Source organism: Furipterus horrens, unplaced genomic scaffold (genome assembly GCF_987537825.1).
Source record: "Furipterus horrens unplaced genomic scaffold, mFurHor1.1.pri manual_scaffold_1, whole genome shotgun sequence".
Classification (NCBI taxonomy): Eukaryota; Metazoa; Chordata; class Mammalia; order Chiroptera; family Furipteridae; genus Furipterus; species Furipterus horrens.
Window position 1 is genome coordinate 213,583,820 of NW_028327171.1, and position 23,155 is coordinate 213,606,974.

At 42.5% G+C, this 23,155-nt stretch overlaps 1 protein-coding gene across 2 annotated transcripts in view; it reads left to right on the forward strand.

The window, feature by feature from the left end:
- Positions 1 to 23,155, forward strand: part of DIS3L2 (DIS3 like 3'-5' exoribonuclease 2) — a 222,139-nt gene that overhangs the window by 30,560 nt on the left and 168,424 nt on the right. For both annotated transcript variants that reach the window (XM_090284986.1, XM_090284987.1), the window contains exon 5: positions 6,275 to 6,506. In XM_090284986.1, the coding sequence (XP_090141112.1) occupies positions 6,275 to 6,506 (232 nt within the window). The remainder of the gene's footprint in view (positions 1 to 6,274; positions 6,507 to 23,155) is intronic.

Below are 23,155 nucleotides of genomic sequence, written 5' to 3' on the forward strand. Positions count from 1 at the left end.
TATAGCCTGATCAAGAAACCTTGTAATGAAAGATAAAAGAGAAAACAATGAATCTTGTAATGAAAGAATAGTTAAGGAATGGTAGTGGGACGAAGGAAGGAAGTAGCATGTTTCCTGAGATGCAGGGTAGTCCGAGACACCTTCCCAGAAGAGCGGGGTCCTGAATGTCAACTGCTTGCCGGGCAGACAGAAGACGCAGAGGCCTTTCACGCAGCGGGTGTGAGTGGTGGGGAGCCCTCCATGCAAGGCCCGCTCTGAAGGTGTTTGCGGGAAGTCTCCCGTCGAGCGTGCAGGACTGTGAGCCCCGGCCTAGAGCCCTAGGTCCCTGTGCTTGTCACAGAGCTGCTGTTCAGTGGCTGTGAGGTCGTGACATGTCTGAACCCGTTTTCCTCTCTGTGAGGTAGAGATAATAATCCTCTTCTAAGTCACCTGGGGTCATTGCGTGGGTCACATCAGCTAGTGTGCGTAAAAGCACAGGGAGGTTATATAACGTGAGTGTGAAGAGCGACAATAAAGGCCTCAGTGTTTATCACGAGTAACGCACTCATAATGATACTTACGTTCTCTGCACCTCACTAACCCCACTCCCTCGGTGAACCCCCTTTATGTGAGTCCTTTCTCCAGGCTCTGGTCTCAGCTTCTCTTCCCAGTTGATCTTGGCCCTGGGACCCCTTTGCTTTACTGTCAAGCCGTCGCGGCTAATTCCCTGATCTGGATCCCTCTCCCCCCATACCTCCTCCAGCGTCAGACCTGCCTTTCCCACCTCCACCTGGACACTCCTCCAGCACCTTGGAGTTCCCGTCTGGACAGACTGGCGTTTCCCCCGGGGAAATTCCCTTAGTAAGCTCCCTCCCGTGCTCCAGGCACTTGTGCTGAGAGCTTTTCATTTATTATCTCAGTTTACACAGCAGCTTATGATATTGGACACTCTTGTCCCCACTTTACAGATAATGAAAACGAGATGCAAAGAGATTAAGCAGCCCTCCCAAAGTGGCAATAGCTGGTAAGCGGCAGAGTCATGACGCAACCCAGTCTGTTGACAGAGTTTCTGCTCCTAACCACTTTTTTCTGCTTCTTCACTTTATTGCTTGACAGTAAGGACCGGACTCATTAAATGGGCGTTCGGGACTCTCAGGCCGGCTTCTTCACCCCCTTCTCACTCCTGCTGAGCGCTTCACTGCTACGGGCCTTTCCGAAGCGACAGCCGCGTTTTCTCATCTCCGTGCCTTTGTGTACATGTCCCTTCCCAGCTCAGTGTCCTCCTTTTCATGCGCTTACCTGTCAGAATCCCGAGGGAGGCGGCAGGGTAGTGGGATAAGCCCGGGCAGGAGTCGGGGTGCCTGTTTTCTCCTTCCCCTCACATCCCGATCTGTGGTACAAAGGGCTGGGTCACTTTGCCTCAGACCAGCAGTGTGTTACCGTACAGTTTTGCTGACATTTGCTATTGTCAGGCTTTTTAGTTTTTGCCCAGCTGTGGGTTTTATGCTGATATCTTGTTGTGGTTTTAATTTACCTTTCTCTCATGGCTGAGGAGGCTGAGCATCTTTCCTTCTTTATTGGCTATTTCGCACTTTCGTTTTGTGAAATGTCGTTAAGACATGTTCCCATTTCTCCATTGGATTGTTTGTCTTTTGTTGACATCTGTAGGTGTACTTTATGCGTTCTGGATATGAGCACTTCTATGGCTTCTCTTTTAAAATTTCTTTTATGTTATCTTAGAATAAAAGGAAAACTAATTTTTATGTAGTTGAACTTATCAATATTTTCTGTTATGGCAATGCTTTTTAAATATGTTTATCACATGTTTCCCTATATACTTTCTTTTAAGTTATTTTCTAAAATTCTGCCAACCTTTTAGATTAGCATTTTCCTTAGCCATTTTCCACTCACACCATGCGTAGTGTCTGGTTCAGCTCCTGTTCTTGTCTTTGAAGGAAGGGGATTCTACAAGGCATTTTGCTATTCGGTTACTAACCCAAGGCTTGTGTTCCCCTTAAAGCAGAGAAGGCATGCTACACCTCCCCAGCTTTCTTTGTCTCCTCCTCTCTTGGGTCTCTCAACTCAAGATTCCGAGGTGAGGCCTCGTCCCTGTCCCTTTCAGTGGTAAGCGTCTCGTAGCTTCCCCTCAATTTCATCCCTGGTGTCGCTGAGGAACAAGATTGTCACTCTGCGACCCCCACCACATCAGGATTGCAGCCTGACGGAGGAAGGGGACCGCCTTTTCCTCCTCACACTGCCACACCACTGTCATCCTGTGTTACCTCTTGAAAGGAGACCGTAGGGAGATTATGGATCTATCCTCGGTAAAACTAATGGCAGGGAGTATCTGACGTGTGTGTGTGTGTGTGTGTGTGCGCGCGTGCACATTTGTGTTTGGGGAAGGGGAGTTCCAGGAAATGAAAATTAAGTATTGTAGTCTGCTCTTTCTTGAGCATTTTTAGTAGCTGCAAGTGGCCCTTTTATTTCCCATTAATACTCCCCAGCTGCTACCTGCCTAGGTTTTCACTGTATATTTTCGTAAAGGCGGTTTGACGTTGTAGTCAACACCGGCAACTCCTGCGGCGCACCTGAAGCCAAGCTGTATTGACTCCGTCTTTCCCTTGGACCCTTCAGCTGCGAAGAGAGGGGGGGGTCTGCTGCATGGGCAACAGCAGACCCTCCATATCACCCTGCCCAGGCTCTGTAGCTTCAGCTGCACTGGAGAGGACACTCCAGCGTCATCGCAAGATGTCGATTCAACACGGGAGGAGACAGATACCGTGTCACTCCCGAGTCGGACTGCACAGCCATTCTCGGCGGTGCAGATAGACTCTTAAGAAGCTACACCATCGTCTCTCGAGACGGACGGCTGCCGAGGAGGTTATGTGATACCAGCCTCCCTGTTCATGGGACAAGACAGAGGGGGAGTTTTGTCTGACCCAGCGGCTTGATCCCCTCACCAGCCCGTTTTCGGCCTCTCCTCCAGAGGCCGGGCTCTCTCCCCGGGAGAACCAATCCCAGCCGCAGTACATGCTCGGAACCCAAGGTGCGGGCAGCTGCCCCCTGTCTCAGGCCTGGGGAGGAAACCAGAGGCGTTCCTAAGGTTCTCGGCCAGCCAGGCCAGGCATTGACTCGTGCTCCTCAGACCCCGCTCCTCCCTCTCTCAGCCCAGAGCGCTCTAAACTCCCGATAACCCGAACGGGCAGCCTCCGGCACCAGGCCCTTTACTCTCCGCATTGTACTTTCTTACGGAGTATTTTCTGTTCGTAGAGTTGCCTTTTTCCGGGAAGGAGGGTGTATAGCTTTCATTGGGTTCTTAGCAGAACCTGCTACACTTCAGACTAGGGAGCCGCTGAGCCAGACTTGCCCGCTTCCTCGAGGTCCGTCCCACAGAAGAGGCCTCTTCCTTTGCGTGTCCAAGGAGAATCAGGCTTCTGGTTTCTAGCCCACACACTCCTGTGTCCGGAAGCTGTTCTGGAAGCGCTCTTGCATCCTGATGATCTTTTATATTTCTTCCTTCATTGTTCTACCCATTTATTCATCTGTTTATTTGTCGGATATTGAGTACCTAGATTGTGCAACTTTCTGTAGAATATACAAAGGTATATAAGAGACAATTGAAGAGCATATAGTCTTCACAGATGAGGGAGGCCATATATATAGATAATACTAATATAGTGAAGAAATTGGGAAGCGCCATAGAAGAGGCATAGACACATTGCTTTGGGACTTTAGAAACCGGAGAATTTATTTGCCGAGGGCAGGTGAGGGTGATGGGATGGGGAAGAAGTGAAAAGACTGTGTGGTGGATTCTGGGCTATGGAAAATCCAAGCCATTTGGACTAGGTCTTGAGAGATGGATAGATCGATGTGTGGCAATGTTAGATGCAGTGGACAATCTCTGGTCCTTGATTTATTCAAGGGAGACCTGAGTACACACTGTGTCAAGCCTACCCATGGCCACTGCATGGAGTGTACAGTTTATCAGGGAAGACAGACTCTGAATAAATCATTTCCTAATTAATTAGTATCTTCAGTCAATCAATATGTGTTTGAGTGGCTACTAAATGCTGTTCTCGATTTCTTGGGATTCAACAGTGAATAAAATAGCCTCTGTGCTCATGAAACTTAAATTCTATTTGGAAGACAGAAAGTAAATTAAGATGTAACGTATTCACAGGTCGTGGTAAGTACAGCAGTGGCAGTGAGGTGGGGCTGTTTTCATTCATGTGGGCAGGGAAGGCCTTTCTCGTGGAGGGGATCTGAGCAGAGACCCGAAGAGAGTGAGCTCTATAACTAGTTGGGCAAAGAGTTTTCTAGGCAGGGAAGAGCAAGCGTGAAAGCCTAAAGGCGGGGGAGGTTAGTATGCTAGGAATAGCAAAAAGGTCTCTAAGGTCAGTGTCATTGCAAAGGAAGGCCTGGTAGTAAATGAGGATGGGAAAACAGATGTGGGCCAGCTTTGACAAGGCCTCGTGGCGTGGTGACGGAAGGGCTTTGGGAAGCTGTTGGGAGAAGGGCATGATCTCATTTGTATTTTAAAAGGGTCACTCTAGCTGCTTCGGTCCAAAATGGAAACCAGGAGACCAGTTGTGGCAGTAGTTCAGCAAGGAGATAAAGGGTCCCTGGATTTGTGCAGTGGCAGTGGAAATGCTAAGAAGATACATTTTAAAGGAAGGGCTGGTGGGCTTGGATGGATTGGATGTGGGCCGTGAGGGAGAGCCAAGGTCATGCCGTAGGTTGCTGCCATTGGCCAAGAGAGGGGTTCTGGTGAGGACCCAGGGTTCTCTTGTTTGAGGTGCCAGCTGACATCCAAATGAAGACCTAGTGGGGAATTGGATATGAATCTGGAATTCCAGGAAAAGGTTGAAAATAGGCATTTAGTTCTGGGAATGAACAGCATATGGAGAGATTTAAAGCCATGAAACTGGATGCAGTCACCTAGAGATTAAGTATAAAAGGATCTTCTCCGTGGTGTTGTTTAATGTGTTATTCTGGTTCCTTTATCAAATTAGATTCAACTTCAACTTTTGGGAAAAAAATAACTTCCTAGTTAGTTGTATGTACTTCCTGTTATGGTGTGTGAGGAAGCACTTTGGTTCTTCTTCTTTTTAAGATATTTATATTGACTAGTGGGTTCAGGTATTGCCACTCTGCTCCGTATGTTATAAAACTCCATCCCCATCGGGTTATGACTCACTGGTTTTCGTCACCATTGAAGATCATATTCTGAATCCATTATTTTAAGAGGGACGGTAAGATGGTGGCATTAAACATCTTTCCTGCCTTCCCAGTTAGCTAAAACTCCTCTGTGAAGAGCCCTTTACCTCATCCACTGTTCAGTTAACCTGAGATACAGGAAGGGTAGGATAAATGCTTAGAATTTTCTAAGGTCGACCACAGAGAACTATTTTATGATGGTTTCTGAGTCCTTTAGACAAGATTGTACTAGCCTTTGATAGCTTCCTTGTCTTCCTGTTATGACAGCAGGTTCTAGGATAACTTTATTTTGTATTTTAGACTTGAATTAGCCATTTCTCTGAGGATTCCCACAGTCCTCTTATTCAATATGGAATGATTCTAGAGTGCTTTTGTATCCTGTGATCTATGATGGCCTTTTCCCTCCGGACATTTGGTCTGTTTTTGTGTGTACTGGGATAACAAGATAGAATAAAAACATGTTTAAAATGCAACATATTAATTTATATTTTAATTACACAGTTTCAAGTGACTTGATGTATTAATTCCTATTTTATTGAAAACATTTGACATTGAGTAATGCTTTGGTCTTATTGAGAATGTAGATATCCACCCGTGTGTACTTCTTACACTGATTTCAGGCCTCAGAATGGAGAACTAAGGGTTTGTGTTTATGTGAGAACATTTTGCAAACCCTTGTTCACATTTCTGTTTTTATCATTTTATGTTGTATTCTTGTGGCTTCACTGGGAGTGCAGTGACATGCTGTGTTGAGTTCTTCTTTCATTAACGTGCTTATTGATCCCATGTGATGAGCCCTTAGAAAGCAGCGTGGTGCTTCCGGCACTGCTGAGAGTGGCTGTGGCACTGATCTTGGGGGTCCCGAAGGACCGGGTGCCAACCTGGCGCTTCCGGGTTGGTCACCTCCATAAGGTGGTCTGTGCCTCAGAAAGTGAAGGTCCTTCTCAGACTGCGTGGCAAGTGTCCCGTGACAGAGCTCCTGAGTACGCAGTTTTTTCTGTAGGGAAGGAAAATGAAAACTTTGCTCCTTTCCTTTCTTCCCTCCCGAGATTTAGCAGAACTTTTCTATTTTCTTCAGATAATTAAACCCGAGAGCAGTGACAAAGAAACAGAAGGGGCCTGTGAATCAGATCTCCCCGAGGAGCTCTGTGGGAGCCATCTGCAGCAGACCCTGAAAGGCCACAGTGACAGTCCTGACATCATTGTAGAGGCGCAGCTTGAGGACAGCGACGCAGAAGAGGGACACAGCAGCTCACAGAACGTTCTGGTTGATGGTGTCAGTAAACTCTCAGTCGGTGCTCGGGAAAAAGGTGAGTGCTGGGCTGCCACCTGCCGTCTTATTTTAGTAAATTGATAGTGTTGGGTATTGGAGTTCTCGCGGTGCTCCAGAATTGATCACAACACATGTGGCATCTCCCCCATTTCTAACCTGTGTCAGCTTTTAGGGAAGGGGGTCTTTGACGGACTTTTAGCTCCTGGTTCTGAGGAGGGACAGCAGTGCCACTGGTGAGTTTTGTGGTCAGAGGTTGCTGTTGTCACCCCCTAACAGGTTTCGAGTTGTGTTGACAGCTAACCTGAAATTTCCTGTGACGAGTCCGATCCCACTTTATGGTTGGTATGAACAGAATTAGCTGGATCTGTAACATCTTTACAAAAAGCACTTCATTTCACCCTGGATTTTTCTTTTAACTCCATACATTTGGAAAGTATTTATGTAACTGGTGGTGAGAACGGACCACCTTAAATTTGATAAGTAGATTATTTTTATATTGATGAAAGAATGTCTAGCCTAAGAAAAAGTCTCATAAGAGTTCATCTGAGCCAAACTGACCACAATCACTGGGAAGCAAAATCTGAACTGATTAAGGAAATGCTCCGGAGAATGGCAGATTTGCAGCTTGTTTTATACCTGAGAATCCAAGGAGGGTGCATGAGTAGGGTTACAGGAAATCCACTGGTGGTAGATTCAGGGGGTACGAGGAAGCAAAGCTGGGAAACCTTTAAGATTGGATAAAAAGCAAAATGGAGAGACACGCACTTCTTTTACGCTGGTGGGTGCGGGGTAGTTAACGTTTGCAGGGCGCAGAGACGTATGTGGGGGAACGTGGTAACAGTGGGGAGTCCTGGGGTCTGGAAAAGATTATCCTGACATTTCAGAGGTGTTTAATCTTAGATGCATAAAGACAATGCGTAGTCTGTTTCAAAGTTAAAGACTGACCTTTGTCGGGGAAGCTACAGGCCGTAGGACATCGCTGCACACCACGACCCACTTTGAGTCAGAGTTTCCCACTCCGACCACCTGTGTGGTTGCTTTGGTGTCTGGGTTTTTAAGACCTGCCATGGGGCCTCACCTGAGCTTGTCAGGTTTAATACGTGCCCCCCTTTTTGATCACATTTACATTACAAAGTGCGTTTTTTATTTTAAATCTTTTAAGAAGCCAGTCTTATTTTCTCTGATCCAAATGTGAGCCATGGGTCCCGGGAATGCAGAGGCCAGCAGCTGCAAACTCACAGGGAGGAGCTGTGACCGTCCGCTGTTCCCGACCCCCCGGGGAACGGGACGGCCGTAGCAATGAGAACTGGAAGATTCCAGTGTGTAGATTTCTAAGAGGTTTTAATGCAGGGAGTAGGTTTTTAAGCCAGATTGAGTTTTATGTGTATTATGAAATAGAAGAGATTGACTTGGCGAGGCTGACTAGCTTAATAGTTTTTTACCAGGAGTTTCTGGCGCAGTTCCCATTAAAGGCCAAAAGAAATGCCAGCAGATCACTGCCGGAGGGCACTCGGCTGCACCCCCAATAGGGACTGGTGAGCGCACCCCATGCCGTCCCCAATAAAGCCAGCGGTGATTTCAGGAGATGACTGTGAGGATCAGGCTGCGGCGCCACTGTGGACCGGGCGGTGACCTGGTGCTGAGAACAGCGGGGCCTCGGTGCTGGTCGTTAATCCTTTCCGGAACGTGCGCCGAGTGCCGAGACCGCTGAGTACTGAACGGTGAAGCGTTCTCTCTTGGGGGCGGCGTGGTGACTCGTACAAGCTCTAGCCAGTGCCAAGGGCCGAACCATTTTCTCCTCGTCAAAATGCGACGAGTCCAAGGGTGCGGTGAGGCCTGCAGCTGGCGAGCACCGAGGTATGGCTGCTCCTCACTCAGAAGGACTCTCCAGTTCTGACGTCCTTTCTGAATGAAGAGGCTGCTGCTGTCTCACTGCGCCCCCCGCCCCCCAGGTCCGGCGACCTGAGGGCCCCTAGGCTCCTGTAGTTTGTGGGCCGCCTCCACAGCCAGTGGTTTCGCTGCTCGGGGCCCAGCCAGCTCCTTCTGGCTGTTACTCTGAACTTCCCTTCTTCTGTTGTTTCTTTTTTCTTCCTTCAAAACCAGTTGGATACTGTGACCCTGTTCTGAGAGTGCATGTGTATTATCACAATGGCATCAGTCCTGTGAGTCATGTTCTTTCTATGAGAAGAGAGGGAAATAACCAGGACCCTGCCTAGCCAAGTTCTTCATCATTAAGGTCACCAAGGGAGAGAGACTTGCAGTCCGAAGTCAGGCAAAGGAGCACTCTAAAACTCACTGAGGATCTGGCCCCAGAGCACTCCATGGGAACGGGGTTCCGATGGTGGGGCTTGGCAGACCTCAGCAGCCCTTTCCCCTGGGCTCCGACGGGAGGGGGTCAGATGCCCTGACTTCTCATTAGTGGTTGGTACCAAAATAAGGGCGAGGAAATACTGACGGATGGAAGTGATGGCAAGTTGATGCCCAGGGTGCATCCTAATCATTCACTTTACACTTTGTTTTTGGGAATGCGCTCTTGGTTTGTCCTGTTATAACTCCCCTCCTTGTCTCTTACAAGTAAATATCATCGAGTGCTTTACAAGTCCACTGAATGCTTTTTTCTTACTCTTTTTACAGTCTTCCTATCCTACTGTTATTTATATTGCTTCCTTACTAGCCCTGACTGAGGGAACAACCTTACTTTTCCCCTCAGTATCTGGTACAAATTTCTCTTTCCTGCGAGCCTCTAAATAGAGAGTTTGTGAAACCACACGGCTGTTTCTGATTTCTTGCCCTCTTGATATTTAGGAAAATTGCAATTTGCTTTAAAAAAAATCATGGTGTTTTTAAGGATATTTTAACCAGCTTCTCTTGTCTGGATAATAAGAAATCTGGTTACAGTTAAGATGTTAGTACTTTTTGCACCATTTAAGGTTTTGAAATTTGTTATTGAAACAAACCATAACCTTAAGAACATCATAAACTTTTCCTTAGACTTCTAGAAAGTTTCTTTGCTTTGTGTTGTAATTGCCAATGGATTATTTATTCTGTTTCACACTTGTGTTCAAAAGAGAATTTTTAATTTATTTACTTTTGTTTTAATATCGTGTTTCTGGTTACCCAAAGCAAATGTTCCGTAGTGCACGTGTATCCGTTGTCTATCCCTGTTTGCCCAGGAAACATTTCTGTCTGTAAGATAACTACCAGTTTCCCTGGTAAGTAGCTGCCCCAGCTGTCTGCAGCGAGCGCCTGTCATTGCGTTAAGAGAAAAGGTCCTCTGGCGTCGCAGACCTACACAATAACGTCTTCCAGGAAGACGGCAGGACCTGCATCGTCCTTGGTCCCTGAGAGACAGTGGGCCAAAGACCCGGGCCCCTTTTGTAGGTCCAGTCTCACAGCCTCCCCAGGCTGAGCTTTTCCCACTTTCGTCAGCACAGAAATCTGCCATCTGTGTGGAGACTGGGATGACTGTGGTGAATTTTCTTTGGTATCAAATGTGTGGGTAGTAGTGGCCTGGTTTACAAACTCTAAAGGATAGAAGTCGTAATGGCCAAGAGGTACAGCTTGGCCATGTTAGGTTTCTGTGTTTTTCATCATCAGAATTTCAAGAGCAGGTTTGGCCTCTGATTCTTGGTGACCATGACCTAATCAAGTTATCTTCCTAGTAGGGTCTGCCAGAGATCTTGTTTAGTTTTCTAAATAAGCCTCTACCAGTGCCATGATGACTGAACACAGGTTTGAATGTGGAGTTGGTGACCCTGTCACTATTCTTTTCTGTCTCCTGGCCACCTTCAGCTCTTTTATGAAGGGACAATCCACATGGAATTCTTGATCCCATCTGAGGTTTGAATTGATCTACTGCTGACTTCAGGAGCCAGGAAGAGCTCCTTTTCTCACTTACGATTTGTCCCCTTTAATGACTGGCCTGTTTAGAGCCTAGGTTTAAGTTCTATTCTGTGGCTAAAAAGTAACTGTATTTCCCTCTGTCTGAGAAAAAAGACCGGTATAATTATTCTCCTGTGGTACTTTAGGGTTACTGAAATCCCAAGAACCCTTTCTTCTAACTGTTAGGAATCCCTCTTCTTGAAGATAAATGTCTTCATTTTCTTTCTGAGATCAGATCTTTTCTATCCTTTGTTTCCCAGCTATCCACCATGTAAATGATGATTAGTACAACTAAAATGCAATCATGTTTGCTTCAGAAATCATATTAAAAATTAACTATATAGCAATTTTCCATTAACCACAATTTTTGGACAGTATTTTGTGCCAGTCTTTGAAAATCTCAAAAATGCAAATCCTTGTCTAGACCTGTGTTAGAAAGATACGGTAGGAAGTTTTGCTTCTCTCTCTTTTATACAGAGTGGAGAGTACACTCATACCAGGTGTGATTCAGGTAGAGATGGAAGGTCAGGACCTACAATGTCTATGACCCAAATCCTGTGCTAGACCAGCCATTTTTCCCTGTGGAGTTCCCAAGGGAAATATATGCTCAGAGGATAAGCAAGTCAGAGGAGCATTCCTTATTAACCGAGGCTTTGACTCAAGCTAGAAAGATTGTGCGCTAGTTTACATTCCCACTAGCGACGTGTGGGGCTTTCTCTGCCTTCTGATTCTTGATGACAGAGTCACTCACTTTGTCACCTTTGGAATCTAGATTTAGTTCTGTTAATTGCCTTTTCATATCATTTGCCTGTTGTTCTCTCAGGGTTACTGTGCTGTTGTGGATTTGCAGGTATTTCTTATCCATTCTTTGTAACAGCCCCTTTTCCAGTTTAGGCATTACAAATCCCTCCCCCATTCTGCCACTGCGTCATTTGTCTATGTCTTCCATCAAATAAAAATCCTTTATTTTAATGTGATAAACTTAATCATATACTTTATGAGTTTTTAAGTTTGTCCCTGTCCCATAGACATTTGCCCATGTAATTCTTTTATTAATTCCACAGTTTTGCCTTTTGCTGAATTTTATAATGCTGATTCTTTATTGACTGAGATTATCATCTGGTTTTTCTTCTCTCAATCTATTTCTGATATTGAACCATCCTTGAATTCCTAGGATAAACCTACTTAATCCTGATGTATTACTATTTTTGAAATACATTATTGGATTTACTTAGGTAATATTTAGTGTAGGATTTTTTGTGTCACGTTAAATGGACCTGTCGTTTTCTTGGCATTACCTGATTTTTAGAATCAAGATTATATTAGCTTCATAACTGTCCTGGTCAATTTTTGACTCTCATATTTTTCCAGAACAGCTTATATAAGACAGGAATTAACTGTTCCTCAAAATTTGGTAGAACTCATTGTAAACTTGCCTGCACCTGCTGTTTTTCAGGAGGCAAGATCTTTGCTCTTTTAATCTCTTTTATACTAATTGATCTGTTCAAGTTCTCTCTTTTTGTGCCAGTTTTGGCATAACATACTGGGAATTTATCCACTTGAATTTATTAGCATATAGATATTCCTAATAGTCTTTAATATTCTTTAATTATTAAAAAGATTTTCCTGTGCCTGAACTTTTGCCTCACTTTTCATTGTGTATTTTAATTATTTGAATCTTCTCTCTTTTCTTGATAACTCTTGCTTGCCAAAGATTTATCTTAGTAATCTTTTTAAGGAACGTGCTTTTTAGTTGTATTATTTTTCTCAGTTTATTGTCAAAGTTGCTCTGTATATCATAGATATTTGCCCTTATCTTTGTTCCTTATTTTGAGCGTGGGCTTTTTTGCCTTCTTCCCAACTTCTTGTGTTGAATTCTTATTGTTTTTAACCTTTTTTTTGTTTCTTTACAAATGTTTTCAAAGTTATAAATTTCCCCCAAAATACTTTTTTAGCTGCATTCCATAGATTTTTGATTGGCAGTATTTTTATTATTAACCAGTTTTAAATATTTAATTCTCTTTATGATTTCTTCTATAACTAGATTGGTTTATTATAGATATTTCATTTCTAATTTTTTTGTTATTGTTTTGATGTCAATATTTATTGCTTTCATATTATGGTCAGAAAACGGTCTGTTATATTGTTAATTCTTTAGAATTCACTGAAGCTTCCTTTATAGTCTATTATATGGTGTTTATTTCTAAATATTCTGTGCTAGAAAGAAGGATGTGTGTGTGTATGTGTATATATATATATAAAAACTTAATATATATATAAAAACTTAATATGTAATTATATAGTTATTCTCTTCATAAGCTATTTATTATTTTATATACTAATCTGTTGGTTTGTGAGGGAGATGTTGAAAAATACATGTGTATAAGTTTTTATTTATTTCTCCTATAGTCTTTTCAACTGTGGCTTGATATGTTTTAAAGTTGTATTGTTAGGCGCATATGTATATATTAGGATATAGCTAGATATATTTTTGTATACATGCATATATGTATTCACACATAACAATCACTGATGTTTATTAAGCATTCACTATGTGCTAGGCCCTAAGTACTTTATAATTAATGCTCATTATGTTTAATTATTTGATGTTTAAAACATACCTAGTATCTATTTCAGAAATATTATTAGTATCTATCTCAGAGGTACGTGTAGTTTTTATTCCCAAAGCACAGAAAAGTTACACAGTTGGTAAGTAAAGTTTGGAATCCCTGGTAGATATTTTAGAAATATCAATGCCTGGATACTACCCTAGACAATCTGATTCTAGTTAATCTGGTATTTATGAAAAACTCCAAGAGACTCGAGGATTCTACTATGTAGCCAGAATTGAACAGTCCTGGTCTTGTTCTGTTAACCATTATGCTGTAACCTGCTCGTGTGCAGCGACACACAGAGCACAGGTCGGACATTTCGTGACAGCCTGACCCTCAGCGTAGTAACCGATTCTGTCACGGTCATCAGTAAATACTAAAACCCTTGGGGGAAAGGCTGCTGCAGATTAAGACATTCATATGGATTCAAAGTGTCATGCCACAGTTGACTTACTACTTAGTTGCACTGGGCAACATGTCCTTTTATAGTGGACACATTTGGTGGGCACTACCTTAACCAAGTCAAACTTAGCATCACTGATAGTGGGACAACCTGACGTTTTGTGCCTTCTGATGGGATGCATTATTATACAACATGATCTGTGCTGTGCTTATGCCCGAAATGTTTCACCTGAATCAAGCCTCTAGCCCAACTTTTGTAAACCGGAAACATAGGGCTTATAGTTGCCCTGTGTTACATGGCAGTGAGGGGGACCAGTAAAGTGGACCCAACATGTGGGATAATCTATAAGACAACCAGCCTGTGTGTTCAAAACAAGTCAGTGTCGTGAAGAATAAAAAGCAGGTGCAGCTGCTCTAGAGGAAGAGAGACCGACAGAAACGTAACCGGAAATTGTATGTGAACTTTGATTAAATCTTGGGTTGGGGGAAAAAAATGCTGACAACAATGGGGGAAATTTACATTTAGCCTGTAAGTTAGATGTTGTTTTGGAGTTACTGGAATTTTCTTAGTTACGATAATGATATCGAAGATTTATAGGAGACTGTCCTTATTCACCGCTACACTCTTAAAAAGTATCGAAGACCCTGAAGTGCTTCTCTGTATGTAGGTTATATCTGTCAATATTTCTGTATTTAAAATTAAAACTAAGAAACCTTTAAAATATTATTACAGAATAAGTGTACTTCTAGTTGTGTTTCTGTGTACATTTAAGGGAAACTTCAGATGTAAAAATAATGATTTTTTGGATGTTAATGAAGTTAATGAGAAATAGTAGATATAACCACAGTTGAAATACTGAGAAAAAAATGGAATTGCCTCTAAAATGTACTTGTTTATACTCTAAATCTAGTATCTTAGAAAACTCTAGAGAACACAAGAATACCTAAGTCCACATTCTGCTAGACATTAGAGCAGGGATTGGCAGAGGTGTCCTGTGCAGCACCAGACAGTAAGTATTTCCAGCACTGTGTGCCTCACAGAGACAGAGGCGTCTCTGTCACAGCTGCTCACCCGTTACTGTACCCTAAGGTGAATGGACGGGCTGCATTTGGTCTGCTGGCCTGTTTAGTTTGCTGATCCCTGCTTGACACTCACGAGAGACTGAGAGTGAAAACAAGGAGTAACGTCTTTGTATTATTACGAAAAGAGTCTTGACCTGTGGCCCCTCTAATAGGGTCTCAACCACACCTGGAGACCCACTGACTTAAGCTGTTGAAATTGATAGTTGATGCTGAACAGGACATTAGTGCATATCGGAATGATTCTTTACTGTTAGGATAGTCAACACTTCAGTTCCTTAGTTTTAAATGGTTATTGGATTCTTTTTTCTATTCCTGTGGAATGCTAATTAAAATAATTCAGGCCAAGATCTATCGCCTCACTTCTTTTGCTCCATTGTGGGATCCGTTTTGGGGACTGTGCCTCATTTTGCTGCTTTGACTATAGCCTGGTCTATGTATATCCGTATTTATTAAGTCTAGTCATGCTATGAATTATAGACGCTTAGAACCTCTGAATATATTTAGTAGTTTATATGTAGCATTGTTTTGAACATTTCTTATTAGAAAAACTTGAGTATTTTGTGGTTTATGTTACTAATTTGAAAGGAAAAATTTTCTAGCATTTTCACACAGGTCATTGTTGATACGTGAGAAAGCTATTGGGGTTGTTTTTAACTGTATACCTTAATGAGTGCTCTCTTTATTTCTAATAACATTTCAGTTGATTATTTTGATTTTCTAGGTGTAAAATAATTCTTTCTGCAAATAATAATTTTGCCTCTTTCTTTCTAATTTTGTGCTTCTTATTACCTCATTCTATTGGCCATTGCTTTAAGAACTGTATTACATAATAGTGGTGATTGCTTTCTTCCGGACTTTAATGGGAATGCTTCTAGTATTAAACCCTCAAGCGCAATGCTGGTTGCTGGCTTGAGACCAAGTTAACCAAGTTTCCTCTTTCTTTTTTACTAAAAGTTTCTGTTAGGAGTGGATATTTAAAAAAAAATTTTAAGTGCCTTCTGAGCTGCTTTCAAGATGCTGTTTTTCTCTTTGGCTTGTTTACATGTTGACATATAACTGAATAATTCTTGCATCCCTCATATGACCATGGTCATGGTCTATAATATGGTTTGTAACTCAGTTCTGTTTGCTAATTATTTATGATTTTTGTATCTATAATATAAAATATGAGATGGGTCTGTGGTTTATTTTTGTTGTGGTGACTCTTGTGTTTCGGTATCAGGCTGCATTAACTTTGGAGGAAGAATTAGGGAGCCTTTCTTTCTCAGTGTTTGGAGCAGTTAAAATAGCACAGAGAAGGGTCAACTATTCTCAATGATTGAAGCATTTAAAGAACTTGTACTTGAAACATGGGCTCGGGCTTTCTTTAGCTGGCAACTTTCTCTATCTCTAATGATTATTGGCTTCTGTAGGGGTATTTTTCTGGCATTAATTTTGATAATTTACATTTTCTAGGAAATCATATATTTGAATCACATTGTCTAATAAATTAGAATAGTATTGTATGAATTTTTTCAGTTTAATTTCTTGGCATCTATGATTATAACCCCTTTCAATTTCCCCTCATTTTTGTTATATTAGCTAGTGGTCTGTATTAATTTTTAATAGAACTTTATTTTTACTCTTTTATTTATTGTAAATAATATGTCTACTTTTATTTTTTATTACTAAGAACTTTCTTTCAGAGATAGTAAATCTGAGGTAGTTGGAAATGATAGAAGTTTGGCTGGGAATGTAGTTTAAAGAGTCATTGGCATCTAGTTAGTTGCTTGAAGAACCCCTCTCTTCTAAGAGTTCCTTTAAGGGACAGAGGACAGAAGCCCACCTGTTCTATTCTGCCACTGGGCTCCCCTCCTTGAAAGCAATAAATATTATTTATCTAACTGTCCCCTGACCTAGAGGCTCTGTAACAAACTGAAACTTGTGGGTTCAAAATTTTTGTGTGTGTATGTGGTAAAATATTTATAGCATGAATTTTGCCATTTTAACCATTTTATGTATACAGTTCCGTTGCATTAATTAATTCATGATGTACCACTGTTACTACTATCTATAAACCTTCTCATCATCCTAAACTAAAACTCTATAATCATAAAGCAATAACTTTTCATTTCACCTACCTCAACCCCTGAAAACCACTAATCTACTTCTTTTCTGAATTTATCTATTCTTGATATTTCATATAAGTGGAATCATACAATATATCTCCTTTTGTGTTTTGCTTATTTCAGTTATACACGTCTTCAAGGTTCATCCATGTTGTAGCGTGTATCAGACTGTCATTCCTTTTGATGGCTGAATAATATTCCATTATATTTTATATACTGCATTTTGTTTATCCATTCATGTTGATGGGCACTTGTGTTGCTTCCACCTTTTGGAATTGAATAGTGAATCGTGCTGAAGCGCACATTGGTGTGCAAGTGTCTGAGTATCTGTTTTCAGTTTCTCTGGGCACATGCCTAGGAGTAGAATTGCTGGGTCGTGTGGTAAGTCTATATTTAGTTGTTTGAGGGATGTGGGTTTTTAAAGGGGATTTTTTTATTTTTAAATTTATAGTTATTAGAATGGTTAACAGAAATGTAAAATCATGACAAAGTATAAGAAATCTTGAAATAATAATAATTACATCTGTCCATTATTGAAACATCACTGGAGCTTGCCCAGTTCTTTTCCCAGTTTATCTTTTTTCCTTTCTCCTTTTCCCATTTTTTGTCATGGAGTCACTTCTACCTGCTTGCCTAGTTTCTCTCTGACACATCAGCAGACCTAGAGGCCTGGGTTTCAGAACATTTTTCTAATGTTACAAGTAGTTTATTTTATAGAATAAATAACTAAAACACCTAGGAACAGACATACCTATCATCCTTTTGCTAGCAGCTTTAACACAAAATTATTGGAATAGAAATTTAAATAAAAGAAAATAGGAATAAACATTGTTTACGTTGTTGTCTGGAAGTGGGCATTCCCAGGACTCTCGTGTGCCAGTCATTGTGTGTGCCTGCCCTTCTCTTCCGTGGAGGTGAGCGAAGATGCGAAGGACTCTTCCGGAATCCTTTTCAATATGGCGCTTCTGATTCTCTTGCTTGTGGTTCACTTTTGGCTTTATACGTGGTCCCTGGATTAGTCAATAATCCACTTTTCTGTGGTTTATAGGTAATGGAAAGGGAAGATCAACATCTTTATGTGATGCTGTCATTTTCTCCTTATTCTTTGTCCCTTGCTCACTGGGTTTCAGTCACCCTTGGAATCTGCCTTCCCAGCCCATTCCCCGCTCTGGTACTTTCCAGATCGGACAATCTGTGTTAGTGGCAGGGTCATCACTATTTACAGTTACATTATCATAGAAGTCATAGACTTCTGGACCTGCACAGGTCCTACATGGTCATGTACTTGATTGGCATGTGATGGTCTACCCTAAGGGGCTTTTAGTGGAGCATTTGACATTATTTATAAATATTTCATAACATTAAAGAAAATAGTAAATTTGCTTTCAGTAAGACTCCAAGGTAAACTTACTTCACTTTTGATACAAATGATGCCAGCCCACCATTGTAACATTGACTTTTCTTGCTGAATAGAAGCTCTTAATTAACAGTTACATATTTTTGGTTAAAAAAACAGGATGGCAAGTTAATTTTCAATGCAGTTAAGTTACCAAAAATACTTCAAAGTGTGAGATCTTGAGCAAAAATTAATTTTTAAAATGTACTTATAAAAATCTCTGATTAAAAGGTCAGAAACAACTGATCTAGTTCATCCCTTTTGTTTTACAGATGAGGAAACTGAGGCTCAGAGAAGTGACTTGGCTTGTCCAGTGTCCTGCAGGAAGTTAGTGAGTTCATAAAAGAAAAAGACCTTATACTTATAATAACAACAGACAGTTTCTACATGTGGCTCATATGTTTTGAAGAGAAGTTATGCTAGATTATGTAGATACCTTTTTGTAAGATTACGTTGGACATTGTTCTTTGCCCATCTCTGTCAGTTTCCCTTCCTTTTCCATATGTCCCCAGATTTTTATCTGGACATCTGTTCCTTTACCAGTTCACGTGCTGTAGGCAAAGGTGACCCCAACTGCCGAGCTGAGTCTTGACCGTCTTAGGCGAGGGGCTTGGCACACTTGGCTACCCTGCGGTGGCAGAACTTGCTGTAGCGATGGAGATGTTCTAATTCGCACTGTTCGGTGCCGTAGCTAGTAGCTGCATGTGGCTGTTGCACACTTGAAATGTGGCTGATGTGACAAAGAAATGGAATTTTTGTTTGTAATTTTAGTTGATTTTTCTTTTAAATAGCTGTATACGGTTTGTGGCTACTGTGTTAGACATTATAGCTCCATTCTATTACCTCTTCCCATAGGCACATGACCTAGGCGGTCTAATCAGAGTGACTCCTCCGGGGGTTCTGGGATGTAAATAGTTTCCTGATGGGTATGAACAAGGAAATGCTTATCACTAATTGCTCCCAGCAGCTATTTTATATCTTGTTAAATGTTGTGGATAGAAGAGTAGAGAACTAGGGAAAAAAATCTGAGCCCCTAACTGGGCCCTGGATCAACTGACCCTGAAGTCTGCCTTACCTCTGGACTTTCAATTGCATGACCCAGTGAGTCTTTTGATATATAAGCCAGATTGTCTTGAATGTTCTGTCATCTCAGTTAAGAGTCTCCAAGCAAATACAGAGGGAATGATGTGCTAGGCATTGTGCTTCTTGCTTGGAAAAGAAAGATGAATAAAGAGCAAACTCTAGATGCTTGTCCTCAAGGTGAAATTAGTCTATAAGAGAAGATACAGTAACAGATAAGTTTTCTGGGTCTTGCCTGCCTTTGTTCACTTCAGTGGGAATTGCCTTTACCGAAGTGGTACATAGAACTTACCCCTGAACCTGGGTCTGGGTTAGGCTGTGAGTGGACTCCCGGTCCAAAGACCATTAACATATGGACTGGCCAGTAATCCATTAGATTTTTTCCTCCCTAGCTTGAGGACTCTGAAGCTAAAATGTCTCATAGAGTGAGGGCTGGAGACAGTCTTTAGGGAACAGAGGCTGTCAGTAACCACACAGTGCACATAGAGAAGAGGAACCAATTAGCAGAGGGAGGGAAGGACCATACAGAGAGGAAGGGGGAGAAGGGGAAAGGAGGAGGGAGCAAAAGGGAGAGAAGAAAAGACAACTTGTTCTCTGGTCCTTGAAGGATGAGTAGGGTTTTCTAGGGGAAGAAGGTTGAAAACTGCAAGAGGTCTGTCCAGAAAAAGTCCAACAATTGTTAATATAACGAGAACGGTTTGCATGACATAAAGTAACCTGGCAGCCAAGGAGAGGGGACTGGAATGCGCATGTGTGAACAAACAATGACGGCTTTGCTGTACTGGTCAGTGGGGGCGGTAGATGCTGGTGAGCACATGTACTGTGTGGGCATCACATTCAAAATGACTGAGCAAGTAGAGCAATGAATCTGCATGAAATTTTGGGTTAAGCTTGAACGCTCCTCTGCGGAAACTATTTGGATGATTCAGAAGGCCACAGCTATGGGCACCTGGTGATTGGCAGCTTCATCACGAGAACGTGACCACTCATGCATCATATCTTGTGCAGAGATTTTTAGCAAAGCATCAAATCACCCAGGTGACTCCCTACAGCCCAGATTTGGGACTCTGTGAGTTCTGGCTTTTCCCCAAACTAAAATCACCTTTGAAAGGGAAGAAGTTTGAGCTCATTGATGAGAGTCAGGAAAATACAACAGGGCAGCTTATGGTGATTGGGAGAACTGTGTGAGGTCCCAGGGTCCGTACTTGGAAGGGGACTGAGGCGTCATTGTCCTATGTATAATGTGTCTCGTATCTTCTATTCAATAAACGTCTCTATTTTTCATATTACATGGCTGGATACATTCTGGACACACCTCGTATTTTTGGTATGAACAGGGGCACAGAGGTGGATGGTAGGTAGAGTAACATCTGTGGCGGAAATAGTGCAGATGCACAGTGGGGAGTCTGGAGAGGAGGCTAGGAGAGTAGGCCCTGATGATGTTTTTTCCAGTTATTTTGCTGCTAAGAGATCTGGGTCATCCAGGAATCTTGGATCCAGAAATCATCCAAAGTTGTTAAGGAAAGGAGACTGATTATTAGAAAGAAGGAGGAGCTTCCAGTCAAGATGGAGGTGGAGGTGAACACGGCCTGCCTCCTCACACCACCGCAGCAAAAATTACAACTAGGTTACAAAACACTTATCACCCAGAATCATCCAAAAATCGGGCTGTGTGGGAGTCTGACAACCAAGGAGTTAAAGAAGTCACATTGATCCAGATGGGTAGGCGGGGGCAGAAATGTGGAGACATGGGACGTGGAATGGGAGATCCCACACCCATGTGTAGTAGATAAAAATTGGGAGGGATTCCTTGGGAGTGAGGGATCCCAGTCCCACCTCACACCACCCAGCCCAGGATCCCAGTGTCAGGAAGATAAGTCCCCATAGCTTCTGGCTTAAAAACGGGTGGGGGTTGGGTGGAGAAAGAAACTGTGGGATTCTCACGCATCTCCTCTTAAAGGGCTTGCAACAGGCTCAGGACTTAGGCAGACGCTCTCCGTCTGGGCTCCAGCATGGGGGCGGCAGGTGGAAGGGCACTGGTGGCCTGTGGGGAGAAACAGAAGTGTATGACATGAGCGTTAGTGCCAGGGGACAGCCTCCTCCTGGACAGAACTCCAGAGACCAGGCAGCAGCCATTGTCCCTTTTCTGAGCCCCCCGACCCCCATTCAAGAGCCACAGAGTGGTGACACCAAATCTGAGACTGCATCAACCTGTTTCACATAGGTTGTCCGTCCCGCTCTGGTGATTACCTAAGGGCCCGCTCTAGCCAAATTATGGGTGCATCTTCTATAACAGGCCACGCTACTAAGACAGGGAGTCGGAGCAGCTCTGCCTGGGAGGCTACCAAAGTGAGGAGACAAAAAAATGAAAGAACAGAACAAAACTCCAGAAAAAGAACTAAAACAGAATGGAGATAAGCAATCTATCAGATGCAGAGTTCAAAATGCTGGTTATTAGGATGCTCAGGGAACTCTTGGGTACATCAACAGCATAAAAAAGACCTAGGCAGACCTGGAGGTTATACTAAGTGAAATAAAGAAAAATATACAGGGAACCAACAGTGCAGTGCATGAAGTTGAGAATCAAATCAATGATTTGGAACATAAGGAAGAAAATAAACATTCAATCAGAACAACAAGAAGAAAAGAGAATTAAAAAAAAAGAAAAAAGAATAAGCTGAAGAGCCTCTGGGACAACTTCAAACATACCAACATTTGTATCCTAGGGGTGCCAGAAGAAGAAGAGAAAGAGCAAGAAATTGAAAACTTATTTGAAAAAATAATGAAAGAAAAATTCTCTAATTTGGTGAAGGAAATAGACATACAAGTCCAGGAAGCACAGAGAGTCCCAAACAAGTAGGACCCAAAGAGAACCACACCAAGACACATCATAATTAAAATGCCAAAAGTGAAAGATAAAGAGAGAATCTTAGAAGCAGCAAGAGAAAAGTAGATAGTTACCTCCAAAGGAGTTCCCATAAGACTGTCAGCTGATTTCTCAAAAGAAACTTTGCAGGCTAGAAGTAATGAAGAGCAAGGACCTACAACCTAGGTTACTCTATCCAGCAAAGCTATCGTTTGGAATGGAAGGGCAGATAAAGTGCTTCCCAGACAAGGAAAAGCTAAAGGAGTTCATTGTTACCAAGTCATTATTATATGAAATGTTAAAGGGACTTAATTAACTATGAACATTAAAATGGCAATAAATTCACAACTATCAACAGTCGAATCTAAAAAACAAACTGAGCAAACAACCAGAACAGGAACAGAATCACAGGTGTGGAGATCATTTGGAGGGTTATCAGTTGGGAGGGGGAGGGGGAGGGGGAGAATGGTAGAAAAGATGCAGGGATTAAGAATCATAATTGGTAGGTACAAAATAGACAGGGGGTTGTCTATTGAGATGAATTTGATTTCTAGGTGAGCAGCTGCACAGATGCTGCCATTCCTTTTTTTTTTTTTTAAGGGTTTATGTATTTTTAGAGAGGTGAAGGGAGGGAGAAAGAGAGGGAGAGGACCATCGGTGTGAGAGAGAAACGCTGATCGATCGCCTCTTGCACGTCTCCAGCTGGGAATGTGGCTGGCAACCCAGGGATGTACCCTGACTGGGGATTGAACTGGCGACCTTTTGCTTTGTGGAACAACGCTCAACCCACTGAGCCACACCGATGAGGGCAGGTGCTGATATTCCTAATGAGGAAAAGAATACCAGTATGAGAAGGACTACAAATCCGGGTTCTGATCATGCGCTCAAATGAGTTACATGGGGAGCATGAAGCCATGACTTCCGATTGGAAATAGAGGTGTAAGCCCAGAGGGGGGATGGTCGGAGTGATAGATCTGAACATTATCAGTCGAAGCTGTGGGAAACTGATGAGGTTATCGCATATGGGCTCTTGGTTGGGGTTACACGAAGTGGTCATTGCTCCATGAAACCAGAGCACAAGCTGGTAGGTACGGAAGACCCGGGGAGAAGGGTGGAGTGGGAAGGAACTCCCATGAAGGTTCTGAGAGTCGTACCGGGCCTAACAAACGGGTGCAGAGCTAAGAGGGACGTGGTGGGTATTTTCAGGAAATGAAGGAACGCCTCTCTTTCAAGGGTATCAAATGATTAAAGATTGTT